This window comes from Oryctolagus cuniculus, chromosome 9 (assembly GCF_051225735.1).
Source record: "Oryctolagus cuniculus isolate XC-2025 breed Fujian yellow rabbit chromosome 9, ASM5122573v1, whole genome shotgun sequence".
NCBI classification, from domain to species: Eukaryota; Metazoa; Chordata; class Mammalia; order Lagomorpha; family Leporidae; genus Oryctolagus; species Oryctolagus cuniculus.
Window position 1 is genome coordinate 86,100,522 of NC_142875.1, and position 15,365 is coordinate 86,115,886.

Sequence of the window (15,365 nt, forward strand, 5' to 3'; positions counted from 1 at the left end):
GCGTGCTGTGCTGGCCGCAGCGCGCCAGCCATGGCGGCCATTGGAGGGTGACCCAACGGCAAAGGAAGACCTTCCTCTCTGTCTCTCTCTCTCACTGTGCATTCTGCCTGTCAAAAATAAAAAATAGAAAAAAACTTTTTGCACCAAAATAATCTTTTGATTTCATTGTCCATGAACTTCTTGAAGTCCCCCGTAGGCAGTGTATGTGAATGTATGTTGTCCTTTTTATGCAGAGTTTTTCTGATTGACACATAATCGTACATATTTAGGATGCATACTGTCATACTTCCAGACATGCGCACAACGTGAAATGATCAAATGGGAGTTGTTAGTATGCCTATCACCTTAAACATTTGTCATTTGTTATAAGAATATCAAAGATTCTCTTTTAGCTTTTTTATAAAAGATTTATTTATTTATTTGAGAGGCAAAATTACAGAGAGAAGGGGTGAGAGATGAGAGAGAGAGACAGAGAAAGAATCTTCCATCTGCTGTTCACTCCCCATATGGTTGCAACTGCAAAGGCTGAGCTGACCCAAAGCCAGGAGCTAGGAGCAACATCCAAGTCTCCCACGTGGGTGGCAGGGGTCCACGTACTTGGACCATCCTCTACTGCTTTCCCAGGAGCATTAGCAGGGAGCTGGCTCAGAAGTGGAGCAGCCAGGACTTGAACCTGTGCTCATGTGGGATGCTGGCATTGCAGGCGGCGGCTTAACCCGCTGCACCACAATGCTGGCCCCTGGAGCAAGCGACTCTTCTGCTGCGCGATGTGTCCCAGGGCGCTGGTTGGATTCTTGCACTGGCTTTGGTTCCAGGTGGCTGCTTTGGTGTAGTGGCTGTGCAGCCTCTTCAGCTGCAGTCGGCACTGCTGGTGTCTGTGGGTGTCTCCGCAGCTGAGGCTGCAGGATTTGGAAGATTGCACCGCTAGCTGAGATTCAGCTCCCTCGGGCCTGGGTGCAGGACACCTGGCTGCAAGTGTGAGGTGCCCATCGCTTTCTACAGGTTATGGGAGGGCAGGAGCACCCCTATGGGTCCAGGGAGGTGTGGCACAGTACGCCTGGTAGTGAGATGGGGGTGCCGCTCATGTGTGAGGGCTACCAGGTGACTCTGTGGGGCCTCCAGATGCTTCCCAGGGCTGGAGGTGGGTGGGCAGGGCATAACCTCAGCTTCTCATGGCCTCAGTGGGTCAAGATGCTGAGAGCAGGCTGTTGAACTGTTTCCGGGGTGAGCCTCTTGATTCCTGGGAGCCTCAGGGGGCTAAGCCATTCAAGAAAACCTCCTTGGCTGCTTACTGGGCCAAGGGTAGTGCACCTGGGTCTTTATGAGACAGCAGGAGTGCGGGCTGGGCTGCCCTGCTACTCCCTGGGGCCAAGCCTATGTGCACAGGCTACCTGCCTGCTTCTGCGGTGGCAGGAGGACAGGCATGGTGAAGCTGCCCCCAGGGCCTCTGTGGGATGAGCCACTGAGTGTGCTGTCCAGGTTCTTCCCAGAGGCACAGGCAGGCGGGCAGGGCCTCCTGGCCAGTTCACAGGGCTGGTCTGTGGAGCTTCCAGAAGCAGCTATCCAACTGTCTCGTGGGCTCCCGGGTGGGCGTGGTGGGTATCACAAAATGACTTCATGCAGCCAGAGCCTGGGTAGAAGGGGGCACAATGGTGGCTCACTCACCACCAGGGCCTTGCAGCAGTGTAGTAAACAGCAGCTCCCCAAGCACACAGGGCTCTCCAGTGCTAAGTGCCCCGGGATCTGTGGCATGAGTGGGGACTGCTGGAGGCTTCTTGCTTAGCCTTCAATCACATCTGTCTTGGTTCGGGTTGAGAGAACAGCAGTGCCATGTGCTTAGATCCCATATTTACAGGGCCATTGCGTATCTCCATGTTCTGCAATGCCCAGTCCACCCTCCAGCAGCGGAGTCACCATCGGGGCTGTGCTGCCTAAGACTGGGGCAGGGGTTCTGGAAGTTGTCTCCTGGTCACCTGGCTAAGCTGGTTGCAGGCACTCAGTCTTGGGTTCCTGGTTGGGGCAGGGGCCATGGGGATCTGCCCAGAAGACTTCATTTAATCCCCTCTCTCCCAGCCGGTGCTGTGCCACAGCGAATTAACACCCTGGCCTGAAGCACTGGCATCCCATATGGCTGCCGGTTTGAGACCCGGCTGCTCCACTTCTGATCCAGCTCTCTGCTGTAGCCTGGGAAAGCAGTAAAAAATGGTCCAACTCCTTGGGCCCCTGAACCCGCATGGGAGACCCGGATGAAGCTCCTGGCTCCTGGCTTTGGATCAGAGAAGCTCTGGCCATTGTGGCCAATTGGAGAGTGAACCAGTGGATGGAAGACCACCCCCACCCCCCGTGTAACTCTGACTTTGAAACAAATAAGTCTTTAAAAAAATCCCCTCTGGCCGGCGCCACGGCTCACTAGGCTAATAATCCTCCACCTTGCGGCGCCGGCACACCGGGTTCTAGTCCCGGTCAGGGCACCGGATTCTGTCCTGGTTGCCCCTCTTCCAGGCCAACTCTCTGCTGTGGCCAGGGAGTGCAGTGGAGGATGGCCCAAGTGCTTGGGCCCTGCACCCCATGGGAGACCAGGATAAGTACCTGGCTTCTGCCATCGGATCAGCGCTGTGCGCCGGCCACAGCGCGCCGGCAGCGGCGGCCATTGGAGGGTGACCCAACGGCAAAGGAAGACCTTTCTCTCTGTCTCTCTCTCTCACTGTCCACTCTGCCTGTCAAAAAAAAGATCCCCTCTGTCACCCCCAAATGGGAGCCCCCCATATATATATGTATACATATATATATACACATATATATATATATACACACACACACACTTTATATACACTTTGCTGCTTGGGGTTGAGGGAGGGGTGACACAGGCAATTATTTCCTTTCTGCCTTCTTCACTGGGTCTTTTCCTATTACTGCACGAAATCAGGTGCTGTGTCTCACCTGGCTGCCCCAGCGCTTGCAAAGGTGGAAAGGTGGATTGTGAGTGAAAAGCTGCCCAGACCGGCATCTCTGTGGGGAGACCATCCGTGGAGCATCCTACCCGGCTACCATCTTGCTCTACTTCAGCTCTGTGTGCTAATCTTCAGACACACACACACACACACACACACGGCAATAAGGAGAATCAGGTGAGAGCATCATGGCACAGAGGGTTAAAGTCCTGGCCTGCAGCGCTGGCATCCCTATGGACGCCAGTTAGAGTCTTGGCTGCTCTGCTTCCCATCCAGCTCCCTGCTAATGCACCTGGGAAAGCAGTGGAAGACGGCCCAAGTACTTGGGCCCCTGCACCCATGTAGGAGTCCTGGATGGAGTTCCGGGCTCCTGTCTTTAGCCCAGGCATGGCTGCTGCCACCATTTGCAGAGTGAACCAGTACATACACAGATCTCTCTCTGTGTAGTTCTCCTTTTCAAATAAATAAATTTTAAAAAAAAAGAAGGAAAAAGCCCTTCTGTCTACTACCACAACTTCCCACGGTGGGTGGGGGTGGGTGGGGACCATTTTAAAAGAACTGCTTGGCTGGCGCTGTGGCTCACTTGGCTAATCCTGCCACCTCCGCTGGCACCCCGGGCTCTAGTCCCAGTTGGGGCGCCGCATTCTGTCCCGGTTGCCCCTCTTCCAGGCCAGCTCTCTGCTGTAGCCCGGAGTGCAGTGGAGGATGGCCCAAGTGCTTGTGCCCTGCACCCCATGGGAGACCAGGATAAGTACCTGGCTCCTGGCTTCGGATTGGTGCAGTGCGCCCGCCACAGTGCGCTGGCCATAATGGCCATTTTGGGGAGTGAACCAACAGAAAAGGAAGACCTTTCTTTCTGTCTCTCTCTAACTCTGTCAAAAAAAAAAAAAAAACTGCTTAATCTCAAACTATATTCATTCAGCTTTATTTCAGACATGCGCCTCGACTTACGTGATTACATTGCAGTAAATCATTGTCAGTTTAAAACACCATAAGGCAAAAGGGTGCTTACTACACCCAACTCAGCACCATCCTGGTTTGGGAAGAGCTCACTGCAGGGCGTGGGTTGTGTGCCCGCCTGACTGCAGGGCTGTCTGAGAGACGTGGCTGCTGCCGCTGCCCAGCACCCGAGAGAGAATCGGAGCACACAGCGCCAGCCAGAAAAGACCAAAATTCAAAACCTGAAGCAGAGTTTCCACTAAAGGCAGATCCTTTTTTGCACCATTGTGAAGCTCAAAAATCATTAAGTTACGGGCTGTTGGCATTATCTTTCCTGTTTCCACTTTAATTTATAAAAACAAAAACAAAAAACCCACACAGCCTCATTAGGAAGACTCAAATGAACAAATGCTATTCTGTAGGTTGATATCTGGACTCAGCGCCGCTGCCTAGTGAGTGCTTACTCCCACCCTCACAGCCGCCGGCACCTCTGCTCGGATGCTATGGCTTCCCTTCCACACAGCCAACCCAAAGCCCAGGCCAGTGCACCTGACCCCTGGGCCTCACCAGCTCCAAGACACTGCTCCAGCAAGTCACCACTGCCTCCCTCCCAGCGGTTTTTCCCCCTTTCCACTGGATAGTACAAACATGCTGTTCTCTCTCACGTCTTAAAAAACAAAAATCCCCTCATTTCCCTTGCCAGCCCCTACCCCATTTTCTGCATCCCCCTTCAGAGCAAACCTCCCTGGATGGGTCAGTTACACTATCTGCTTCCACTGCTCTCCTCCCAGTCACCTTACACTCGCTCAGAGCTTTCACACTCACACTCACAGAAACCGTTTCAGATGATCACAGCGACCCCACTACTGCTAACCCTAACGCTCACTTCTCAGGCCCGGTCTTACCCGACATCCAGCACCTTTGTTCTTCCCATCTCGCTGGCTCCTGTCTCTTCTGCTTGTCTCTGCCTCTGTTCCCTTGCCTTTGAGCAGTGCTCCAGTTACCTCGGGGCTCTGCCCCGGAACTCCTCTCTTCTCAGCCGATGTCAGGGCTTTCAATAGCACCTATGCGATAATGACTTTCAGGTACAGGACAGACCTCGCTACACTGACATCCCTCCCTGGCTGCTGTGGCCGACTCTTGTTCAACATAGTATGTCCTGTCCCACCTGTTTAGCAACACGCTCTTGCCACTCTCCCTTCGAATCTTCTTCCCCCAAGGGCAGAACTGACTCTATGACTCACTTGGAAATGGCAGAATTCAGAAGTGACATTGCCTAACTTGGAAGCCAGGTCAGAGAACACCACGCCCTTTCTCCCTGAGCATCACGGTGCACTCCCCTCCAAAAGCTCTTCCCAGGGAGCCAGCTGCCATGCCCAGAGAAGGCGGAGCCACATGGCAGATAGAGGACAGACATGTGCAGGTGTTCCTCGGACAGTCCCCCCCTTAGTCCAGCCCCCAGCTACTGAAATTTTCCTTCCTGAAGTCCCAAACACAATGGGGTCGATCAAGCCATCCCTGCTGGTGCCCTATCCAAGTTCCGGACCCACAGAATCTCTGAGCAGAATAAAATGCATGTTTTATGCCATTAGGTTTCAGCCATTTGCTGTGAAACAATACATTAGCAGAATAAATGTGTACTAAACATTTCAAATGTAATGGGCACCAAACTCCCAGTGGTCTTTCCCACTGCCTTGCAAAGCCCTTCTTGCCTAAGCGTCTCTCAACTCGGCAGAGCCCTTCATCCTGCACGCGACAAGCCAAAATCCTAAAGTCACTCTTGACTTCTCCCTTCCTTTCTTACTCCACATCGAACAAATCCAACAGGACGCCTCCTCCTGTTGGGTCTGCTTTTAAAACAGACTCAGAATTCAATCACTTTGCACTTCCTCAGCTGCCACCACCCTAGTCTAATCCCGCATCTTTTACGTGGGGTGCTTTCTCCCATAGCTGATGCTCACCTCCTGTTCCCGGTCCATTCTTAACACAGTAGTGGCCAGGGTGACCCTTGTCAAGTGATGGAACATGGAGCCATTTTGTTCAACCCCCCCTGCAGTTCCCCAGTTGAGAGTGAACGCTTTATAAGTGGTTCACCAGACACCACCTCTTCCCCACCTTTCCGGTTTCCCTTCCTCCTTAACCCTGCTTTAGCTGCACCGACCCCCCTGCCACTCCTTAGATGCTCCTGGTGCATTTCCTCAGCTATTTGCATGGCTGGTTTGTTCTCTTGCAAGTCCTTGTTCACCCATCAGCTTCTCACTGAGGCCTCCTAGTGAGATTACCTCACTTGGAATCATCGCACCACCACTCCCATCTAGAGCTGCAAGATGAAACACAGGACAGCCAGGTGCACGTGAATAGCAGACAATGGGGGATTCTCTAGTACATGTCTGTCTCAACGTAGTACTTGACACAGCTATACTATAAAAATTATCAGCTGTTTATCTGAAATGAAAATTCAACTGGGTATTCTATATTCTTCATTTGCACAAACTGGCAATCCTACCCAACACCCTTTGTCTTGCATGGCTTTCTTCTTGTATCCATCACTGTTTTCTTACACACAGCCACCCCCTGGTATATTGGCAGGAGTGGTTCCTGGACCACCACTCCACCAACGCCAAAACCCTTGGATGGCCAAGTCCCTTCACTTAAGAGGGCATGGCATTTGCATAGAGCCTTTGCATACTCCGGCCCCATATACTTCATTTAAAAAAAAAAAAAAGATTTATTTATTTGAAAGGCAGAGGCAGAGAGAGGGAGAGAGGTCTTCCATCCACTGGTTCACTCCCCAAGTACCTGCAACAGCCAGAGCTGGGCTGATCTGAAGCCAGGAGCCAGGAGCCTCCTCCAGGTCTCCCAAGTGGGTACAGGGGCCCAAGGACTCGGGCCACCTTCCACTGCTTTCCCAGGCCAGAACAGAGAGCTGGATCGGAAGTGGAGCAGCCAGGACTAGAACTGGTGCCAGTATGGGATGCTAGCACTGTAGCTGGCATCTTTACTTGCTACGCCACAGGGCCGGCCCCAGCCTCACGTACTTTAAATCATCTCTAGATTACTTCTACTACCTAGCAATGTAAATGTTATGTAAGTAATCACTACGCTGGATTTTTGCAGGGGTGGGGGACATCTGGCCAGTGGGCTGTATGAGGTCTACAAAATCATTTGTTCTGGCCCTGCCAAGGCAACTGCAGAGTAAATACAGCAAGCTATTCTTTTATTTGAAAGGTAGAGTTGGGGGGTAGGGGGAGACAAGAGAGCTATCTTCCATCCACTGGTTCACTCCCCAAATGGCTGCACCGGCCGGAGCTGGGTCTATCTGAAGCCAGGACCTGCCTCCAGTTCTCCATGGGTGGCAGACCCAAGCACTTGGGCCATCTTCCACTGCCTTTCCCAGGTGCATTAGCAGGGAGCTGGATGGGAAGCGGAGCAGCCAGGACTCAAACCAGTCGGTGCCCATATCAGATGGCAGCTTTACCTGCTATGCCATAGCATTGGCCCCAGCAGGCTAATTTTTAAGTTGCTAATTTGTATGGTTTGTGAATGATGTTTTAAGTATCCAGATGGCCCTTGGCAGAAAAACTGCTCGCTACCCCAGGGAATAGTGACCAGAAAAAAATCTGACATGTTCAGTACAGATGCATTCATTTACGACCCACAGTTGTTTGAATCCATGGATACGGGGGATCAACTGCACTGTCGTGTCTCTGCTATAAGGAAAACTCTGGACAGCAGAAAATTGTCTGCTGGGGTCATAATTTTTCCCTTGGTTCCTGGAACAACAGCTGGCACAAAATACGCATTCAGTAAATACTGAGTGAATCCCAATTCACTCAGCTGTGGCACTGAGGTCGTGAGTGGGTTAGCCAAGAATCCAGAGCTCCACGTGTAGTTCGTATTCCATTTCAGGCGGTCTTGTTCTAGCCAGTGGGTTTCTGAACCACATGGCATACATTCTAAACACACTGTAAAAGCCATGGGTCTCTAAACCCTCTTTCCTCTCCCTCTGCCTGTAGCTTAAACACAGGGTGCTCCTGTGTACTTCATCAATGCGGAGCAAAAATCTCACTTGGACCATTCAAACCACAGTTCCACGTGCCAGAGCACACCAAATATAATACTGGCTTAGCTTTATATTTTTCATGTTTTCCCCTAAGAAATTCTTTGTTTTACAAATTTTATTTATCGAAAGGCAGAGAGCAAGTGAGCACATGCGTGCAAGTGCTCCCAATGCCCACGGCAGTCAAGGCCAGGCCACATCAAAGCCGGAAGTTTCTTCCACGTGGATGGCAGTGAGACAACTACTTGAGCCATCACACCTGCGGTCTCCTAGGGTGAGCATTAGCAGGATGGCAGAACTGGAAGCAGAACCAGCACTCAAACCCAGGCACTGATATGGGAAGCAGGCATCCTAAATGGCATCTTTTTCTTTTAATAAATTTCATTTCTTTGAGAGGCAGAGTTACAAAGAGAAGGAGAGACAAAGGTCTTCCATCTGTTGGTTCACTCCCCAAATGGCTGCAACTGCCAGAGCTGAGCCAATCTGAAGCCAGGAGCCAGGAGCTTCTGCCGGGTCTCCCACTTGGGTACAGGGGACCAAGGACTTGGGCCGTCGTCTGCTGCTTTCCCAGGCCACAGCAGAGTGCTGGATTGGAAGTGGAACAGCTGAGATGTGAACCAGCATCCATATGGGATGCTGGTGTCACAGGCAGAGGCTTTGCCTACTGCACCACAGTGCCAGCCTCCCAAATGGCATCTTAAGTACTCTACCAAATGCCTGCCCCCAACCCCTCCAAGACATTTCAAGCTAAAAGATCTCCAAGTAACCTCATCCAAGGCCTCACAATCTCCTTTTTGTCTTCCAAACCTGTAGTGATCACTTCCATCTCCATCCGAATCTGAAGACCCCTCTGGGTGTCCTACACAAGAGCCCCCTGCTCTCCTGTGCTCTCCCCTCCAGTGCGTCCTTCCAGGAGGACTTCCCCGTCCTGCTGCTCAGACAATCCCTCCTTCCTTTCTGCTTACTCTTCACCTGTGTCTCATGTCCATTCCTGTCTCTATGCTGTGGTTGTTACCATTTTATTTCAAATGTGCAGAAGCAAAAATAAGCATGCACTACTCAGGTTCAAATAAAACATTTCTATTTTGTCATATTTTCTATATCTACCCTTCTAGCCTGCGAGTTTCTGGAAACCTGCAGGTGAGGTGGGACATCCCTCACCTCTATGGCAAATTAAATGCTGAATCAAAGCTCAGCTACCTACTAGTTCCTATTTCTTCTCTCAATTACTCTAAGCCATGATGATATTCAAATGTGCGGGTAACTACACTTTATAAATGCCGGTCCACACATCTGTAGTCTGAGGGCTGAGAACAAAGATACTGTAGGCAGGCATTTAAGAAATGTCTGATAATGAATAAATCTGCTACCACCTCATCCAAAGATGAAAATTCCTCCAAAATATATACAAAACAATCTTTTCAAACCGAATCATAAGGTAAGCATCATCTTGTTACATGAATTGGAGCCAAAAAAAAAAGGACAAACTTATCTCTGTAATTCTTTATTAAAAATACTGCTGTACACATAGAGACTGAAAACAGGATTAAAGATGAGTAACACATACTGGGATCATGACATGAGAACTTAACATACTGGTGCTTTTCAGGGAAGCTGTTGACATCCAAATCACAGAACCAAAGTCAAATGTGAACTACAAAGGTACCCTCGAAAATATTTACAATGAAGTAAATATGCTAACAGAATTTAAAATAGGTACAAAAAATTGAAATGACCAACATTGCATGATTTCAAGGTTGTCTCTTCTGTGCTTTGTACCTGTTGTAACAGGGAAGTATGGGAAGTTTATATTCTTAATTTGACTGCTCTCGGGTATTAAAATCTTCCAATGAGTTAAAAAGACTAACTTTTAGACAACCTCTTAAATGGAATTACACTATGGAAGAAAAGAGGACTCCCCCAAAAACACCTAAGCAGAACTGAGAGTTCTTTTGAAAACCATCCCCAATAAAAACTAACTGAAAAATAAATATAAAACAAAGCTAAAAGAAAAAAATGCATTACCTGACACCCACTGTTTTCTGGCTGACAGTATTTACTCATGAAAACATATCAGCTGTCTACCTTTTATAGTCAAACCGAGTCCTGAGGTCATAGGGGCTGAAGCCAACTAGCATTGACGACGCAAACATTCTTGGGTTTGTGATGTGACCCTGCCTTTGCAGAGGGGAGTGTGCTGGTCTACACAGAATGGAAAGTTCAAGCCCTGTTTTACCCCTGCCCTTCTTTAGCTTTCACAAAACATTGGTCCACAAATTAAATTTCAAAAAGTTCCCAGACCCTAAAACTAAAATAGATGATCCCCTTTCATTTTCAAAGAAAACAATATTGGAAAAAAATCTCCAGCCCGCTTATAAATTAAGCATTTCATATTTCTTCTAGAATACAAGTAGTTCTTTTTTGTACAAAAGAATTACAATATGATTTGTCAAAAAACATATAAAAAGACAGCTGCTCTTCTCAAATACATGAGCTAATGATAAAAGACTTTTGCATGTTAATGTCTCCAAGTTCTTGTTCCTTTTACATAAAAAAGAACATTATGGTGGCAAATGTTAATTATCCTTTCAATGTTGAACATTATGTTCTTTAAAAATCCATCCAGATCAAATGCAATAATTGATTTTCTTTTTAACTCAACAACTGATGCTACCGAATGTGGCCTCATTTGTTATCATGTGTAAAGCGTATCTCTGGTCTTCAAAGCTTTCAGGTGAAGAGAGGTGCTTTTTCTTGATGCAAATCTCAAGGCAGAGAAAATCATGTTAAAGCTTATAAAAAGTGGACAGAGAAATATTAAAAACTTCTCTGAAACATACAAATATGTGTAATTATTAAAATTGAAGACAGTAACATCAGTTGCAAGTGCTTGGGAGTCTGTCCTAACCTTCTGAGTTTCCACATGTTCTTCATAGTTGCACGGTGAGCACCCAGTGCTAGTGAAACATTCAGTGCTGGGAAAGGAGATACAGTCTTCATTTTGTTTTTTTTTTTAAGAAAGAAAATTCCTATATATTTGGCAGTCTTCAGTATCAAAGTATAGGTATTTCATTAACTAAAAATTCCACGAATACCCAAGTTTGGTGACAGTTGCATGTCCAAATATTAAGAAAGTTAAGAGGAGGAAAATTCCAAACTTTTGAGATGGACTTATTCAGGAATATCCCACTGAGTGAGTTTTATCAAAAGTACTATTACTTTGGGCTAAGCAGTGACTGCAAAGGCACAGCAGATCGTTATCCCTCCAGAGTCAGGCTGTACAACATCAGAAAGCTCTTGATGCCAGACCACTGCTGTGTTAGTTCATCTTCCAAACAGTGTCTCTGAGTCTGTATCCAGTGTAAAGTACCATAATAAAGCTGTAGTTCAAAGAATAGAACTTTATACAAAAAAAAAAAAAAAAAAAAAAAAAAAAGGCAGACTGGAAATAACCTAAAGTATTAATGCTCCTGAACTTTAGGTCTTTAACACAATTTCTTAATTTCTATTTAAAAAATTGCATAAGTGTAAGCAGGCAAACACCTTTTTTTAAAAAAGGCTCTGGTTGCATCTGCAGCAAAGAGCTATCCATGCTCCTTCAGGTACTCTTTATTTAGTCCTTATTCAGAAGAAAACTGAAATCAACTAACAGGAATTCATATCCAACCATTCACTGATATTTCTCTGAGTGTTCTTAAAAAAAAAAATCTCAATTTGAACTAACAGTGGGTGGCATTTAGAGCTTGCATACAATACTCTTACAAGAGTTATGCACTATCCTGCACTTCTATGCAATTATTTACCTGGTCCATTATGTTATTCATGGCAACCTATCCCCAAAAGAGCAAACTCAGCAACCCTCAATGGCAAAAAAGGCTGCCCAGCATTGCTTCCCCAAATGTCCTTGCAAATAGTTTCCCTTAATAAGTATACAATGTGGCAAAAGTTCAAAGATCAGAAAAAAGTCTTTAAAAAATTAAAATTAGTGCATATACAAGTGGAAAAACCAAAAGTAGGAACATCATTCACCTGATGGTGCTCCTGAATTTAAAATAAATTCTTCACAGATATAGCCTCCAACGGCAGCCAGAGCTCTTGGATAAATGAAACATTCTTCCTTTCAAGTAACAGTGTACCTGACTGAAGTGCAAGCAGCTTTGCTCATCTCCTGTTTGTTTCCCAAATGTGAAATGAGATGATGAAAACTGTTCAGCTGTAGTGCAATTCGCTATTAGATTCCTCGGCCATGTCCTGCGTGCTTTTTTAGCAAATACTACAACTGACCATTCGCAGCTGCAATCAGTTCTTGAAAAGTATTTTCGAAGCAGCGCTTCAAGTCACTGTATGTCACCACGAGTACACTCTTCTCGTCTCTGGAAATCAGGCTGATTTTTTCTGGCACACCAGCATCCAGCTGAAACAGACAGACACACAAAATAGCAAGTGCTTACAACATGGAACAGAATCTATTTTAGGACATTTCCAACAATGATAAATGATATGTTATGTCTTATTATCCTTTAAAGTATCCATAATACTTATACCACTAGTCAGTATGCACACAATTTCCAAATCATATGTTTTTAAACACTTTATAATTCTACCTTATGAATGTATTGTTTATATTACTGCATTCCATTTGATATTCTGTACTTATTCCTCCAGTATTCCCCCCCCCCCCGGCCCCGTTTAAGGTTTAAAGGTTTTATTTTTATATATCACAGCTGATGAACACCAAGGCCTTCCCCTGCAGAGGCCTTGCTCCACCTCGGACCAGGGGCACTGCTCTGGAGTGAGAGCTGCTCCCAGCAAAGTGGGTGGCGTGAGAGGCAGAGCTCCAAGCGCCCGTCCAAGGTAGTGAGGAGACAGTCTGGAAGCCTCAGCCACAAGAGCGGTGGGAGCCACAGTGTGTGCACTCAATGACACGGCCTCCTGGGCCCCAGCTTGCTTTTTGGAACCCAGCAAGTGCAGTCTGTCCCCAAATTGGTGTCCTATGTCTGAACGCACCACAGGCAACATGAGTTCTCACAGCCTTGCTTCTTCCACCTTGCCATCAGGAATTTGTCCACCTAGCCTTTACTACAGTATTCATATAGTTGTCTGTTTTATGGCTTTCTGATTGTGAAAGAGGTCAAAGATGTAGCAGGTTTTCTGGGGGTGGATACTGAAGCATGCCACAGAGATTCTGATTCTACCTTCCTATTTCAGAGGTTCCATTTCAGCTTTTTTTTTTCTTTTTTTTTTTTTTTTTTTAATTCTTGTTTTACTTGAAAGGTAGTTATCAGGTTGGGGAGGCAGGGAGGGCAGAGAGGATCTTCCATCTGCTGGTTCACTCCCCACATGACAGCAACAGTTGGTTCTGGGCCAGGCCAAAGCTTAGAACTCTATCTGGGTCTCCCATGTGGGTAGCAGGGGCCCAAGCGCTTGGGTCTTCTGCTGCTGCTTTCCCAAGTGCATCAGCAGGGTCAGAAGTGGAGCAGCAGGGACCTGAACCAATGCCCATATTGGATGCCAGCAATGCATGCAGAGGCTAGACCTGCTGCAACACAAGGCAGGCCCTCTTCTCTCATCTTTTGATCTAATTCATCCAGTGCTGACTCGATCAACTCCCAGCCATCTGGAGGAGCTTTCTGGCTTGTTTTGACTTTAGGCATCTTTTCCCACAAGATAATTAGCAAAAACCCTAACACTGGGGCTGGTGGTGTGGTGTAGTGGGTAAAGCTATCTCCTGCAAAGCTGGCACCCCACATGGACACTAGTTTGTGTCCCGGCTGGTCCACTTCCGATTCAGTTCCCTACTAATGGCCTGGAAAAAGCAGCAGAAATAGGTCCAATTGTTTGGGCCCGCACTACCCACTTATGAGACCAAGGTGAAGCTCCTGGCTTCTACCTGGACCAGCACTGACCACTGTGGTCATCTGGGGAGTGAAGCAATGAATGGAAGATATGTCTCTCTTCTTTCTCTCTTACACTCTTTCTGAACAAAGATCTTTTTTTTTTTATATCATATAGAATTTTACTGCCAAGTTTCTGAAATATTACCAAATTTGGCTGACACAGATAAAGAGAGCCATTGACCTCTCTCAGTGTCATCAACCCTCTATTATCTGTACACTATCCAGACCAGAAAATGTTCTCCTTAGAAGTGACACAGTGTCTTAAAAAGATCTTCAGCCCCTCCTGATACTTGGTTCACATAGAGATGAGTGGATTCAGGGCCGGCGCTGTGGCACAGCGGGATGACACCCTGGCCTGAAGCGCCAACATCCCATATGGGTGCTGGTTCTAGTCCCGGCTGCTCCTCTTCCAACCCAGCTCTCTGCTATGGCCTGGGAAAGCAGTAGAAGATGGCCTGAGTCCTTGGGCCCCCGCACCCACGTGGGAGACCTGGAAGAAGCTCCTGGCTCCTGGCGCAGCTCCGGCTTCTAGGGAGTAAACCATCGGATCGAAGACCTCTCTCTATGTAACTATCTTTCAAATAAATAAAATAAATCTTAAAAAAAAAAAAAAGAGGAGTGGATTCCACTTTTCCTGAGCTGCCATCATTTAAGCACCCACTCTTTCTCTAGCCCTGCCTGAACCCCAACCACCTAATGAGAGTGAGGCTGCCCCACCTGACCTCAAGGTTCCTTTTCCAGGCGTCAGAAAGCTAAACATGAAGGCTATGGACATTGCATTTATCTCCTCCATTCTGAGTAACCAAATGTCCTAGCCTCATTCATCACCTTTTTAAAAAAAAACCTTGTTCATGTGGTTATAAAGACATTTTCTCTAATTTCATCTTAAGATTCTGCTTCCTCTCAGAGGCACAACATGGTGAAGCAAAAAGAACAGAAGTCTCGACTCATGCAGTTCTGGTCCCAAGGCCAAGGTCCAGCTCACATTAGCCATCTCATTTCTCTAGCCCTCAATTTCCTGTTAGGTTGATGAGATGAACAGAGTTCATACGTTCTTTCAGATCATTAAGTAGGATGCTGAATGTAAACCACGGTAACAGAGTTCCACATCGTGTTCCTGATTTCCATCTTCTGAACGAAGATCATCTCTGCAGTTACAAGCTCAGATTTCAGTGCAGCTCTACCAGGTATCCTGTGGCTCTGGAGAAGTCTCATCAGTGCCCTGGGCACAATCAACAAGGAGCTGCCTCCTCTCAGGAACTCACTCTGGCTCCCTGGCCCCCATCAGCGCCCCCCCCCCCTTTTTTTTTTGGACAGGCAGAGTTAGACAGTGAGAGAGAGAGACAGAGAGAAAGGTCTTCTTTCCGTTGGTTCACCCCCCAAAATGGCCGCTACGGCCGACATGTTGAGGCCAGTGTGCTGCGCTGATCCGAAGCCAGGAGCCAGGTGCTTCTCCTGGTCTCCCATGTGGGTGAAGGGCCCAAGCACTTGGGCCATCCTCCACTGCACTCCTGGGCC

General features: G+C 47.5%; 1 protein-coding gene across 11 annotated transcripts in view; it reads right to left on the reverse strand.

Annotated features, from left to right (window-relative positions):
* Positions 1-9,438: 9,438 nt before the first annotated feature.
* The window catches only part of PAN3 (poly(A) specific ribonuclease subunit PAN3), a 153,145-nt gene continuing 147,218 nt past the window's right edge, over positions 9,439-15,365 (reverse strand). For all 11 annotated transcript variants that reach the window (XM_051834118.3, XM_008275215.5, XM_089304285.1 and 8 more), the window contains one exon: positions 9,439-12,364. In XM_051834118.3, coding sequence (XP_051690078.1) covers positions 12,224-12,364 — 141 coding nt within the window. In that variant the 3' untranslated portion in view covers positions 9,439-12,223. The remainder of the gene's footprint in view (positions 12,365-15,365) is intronic.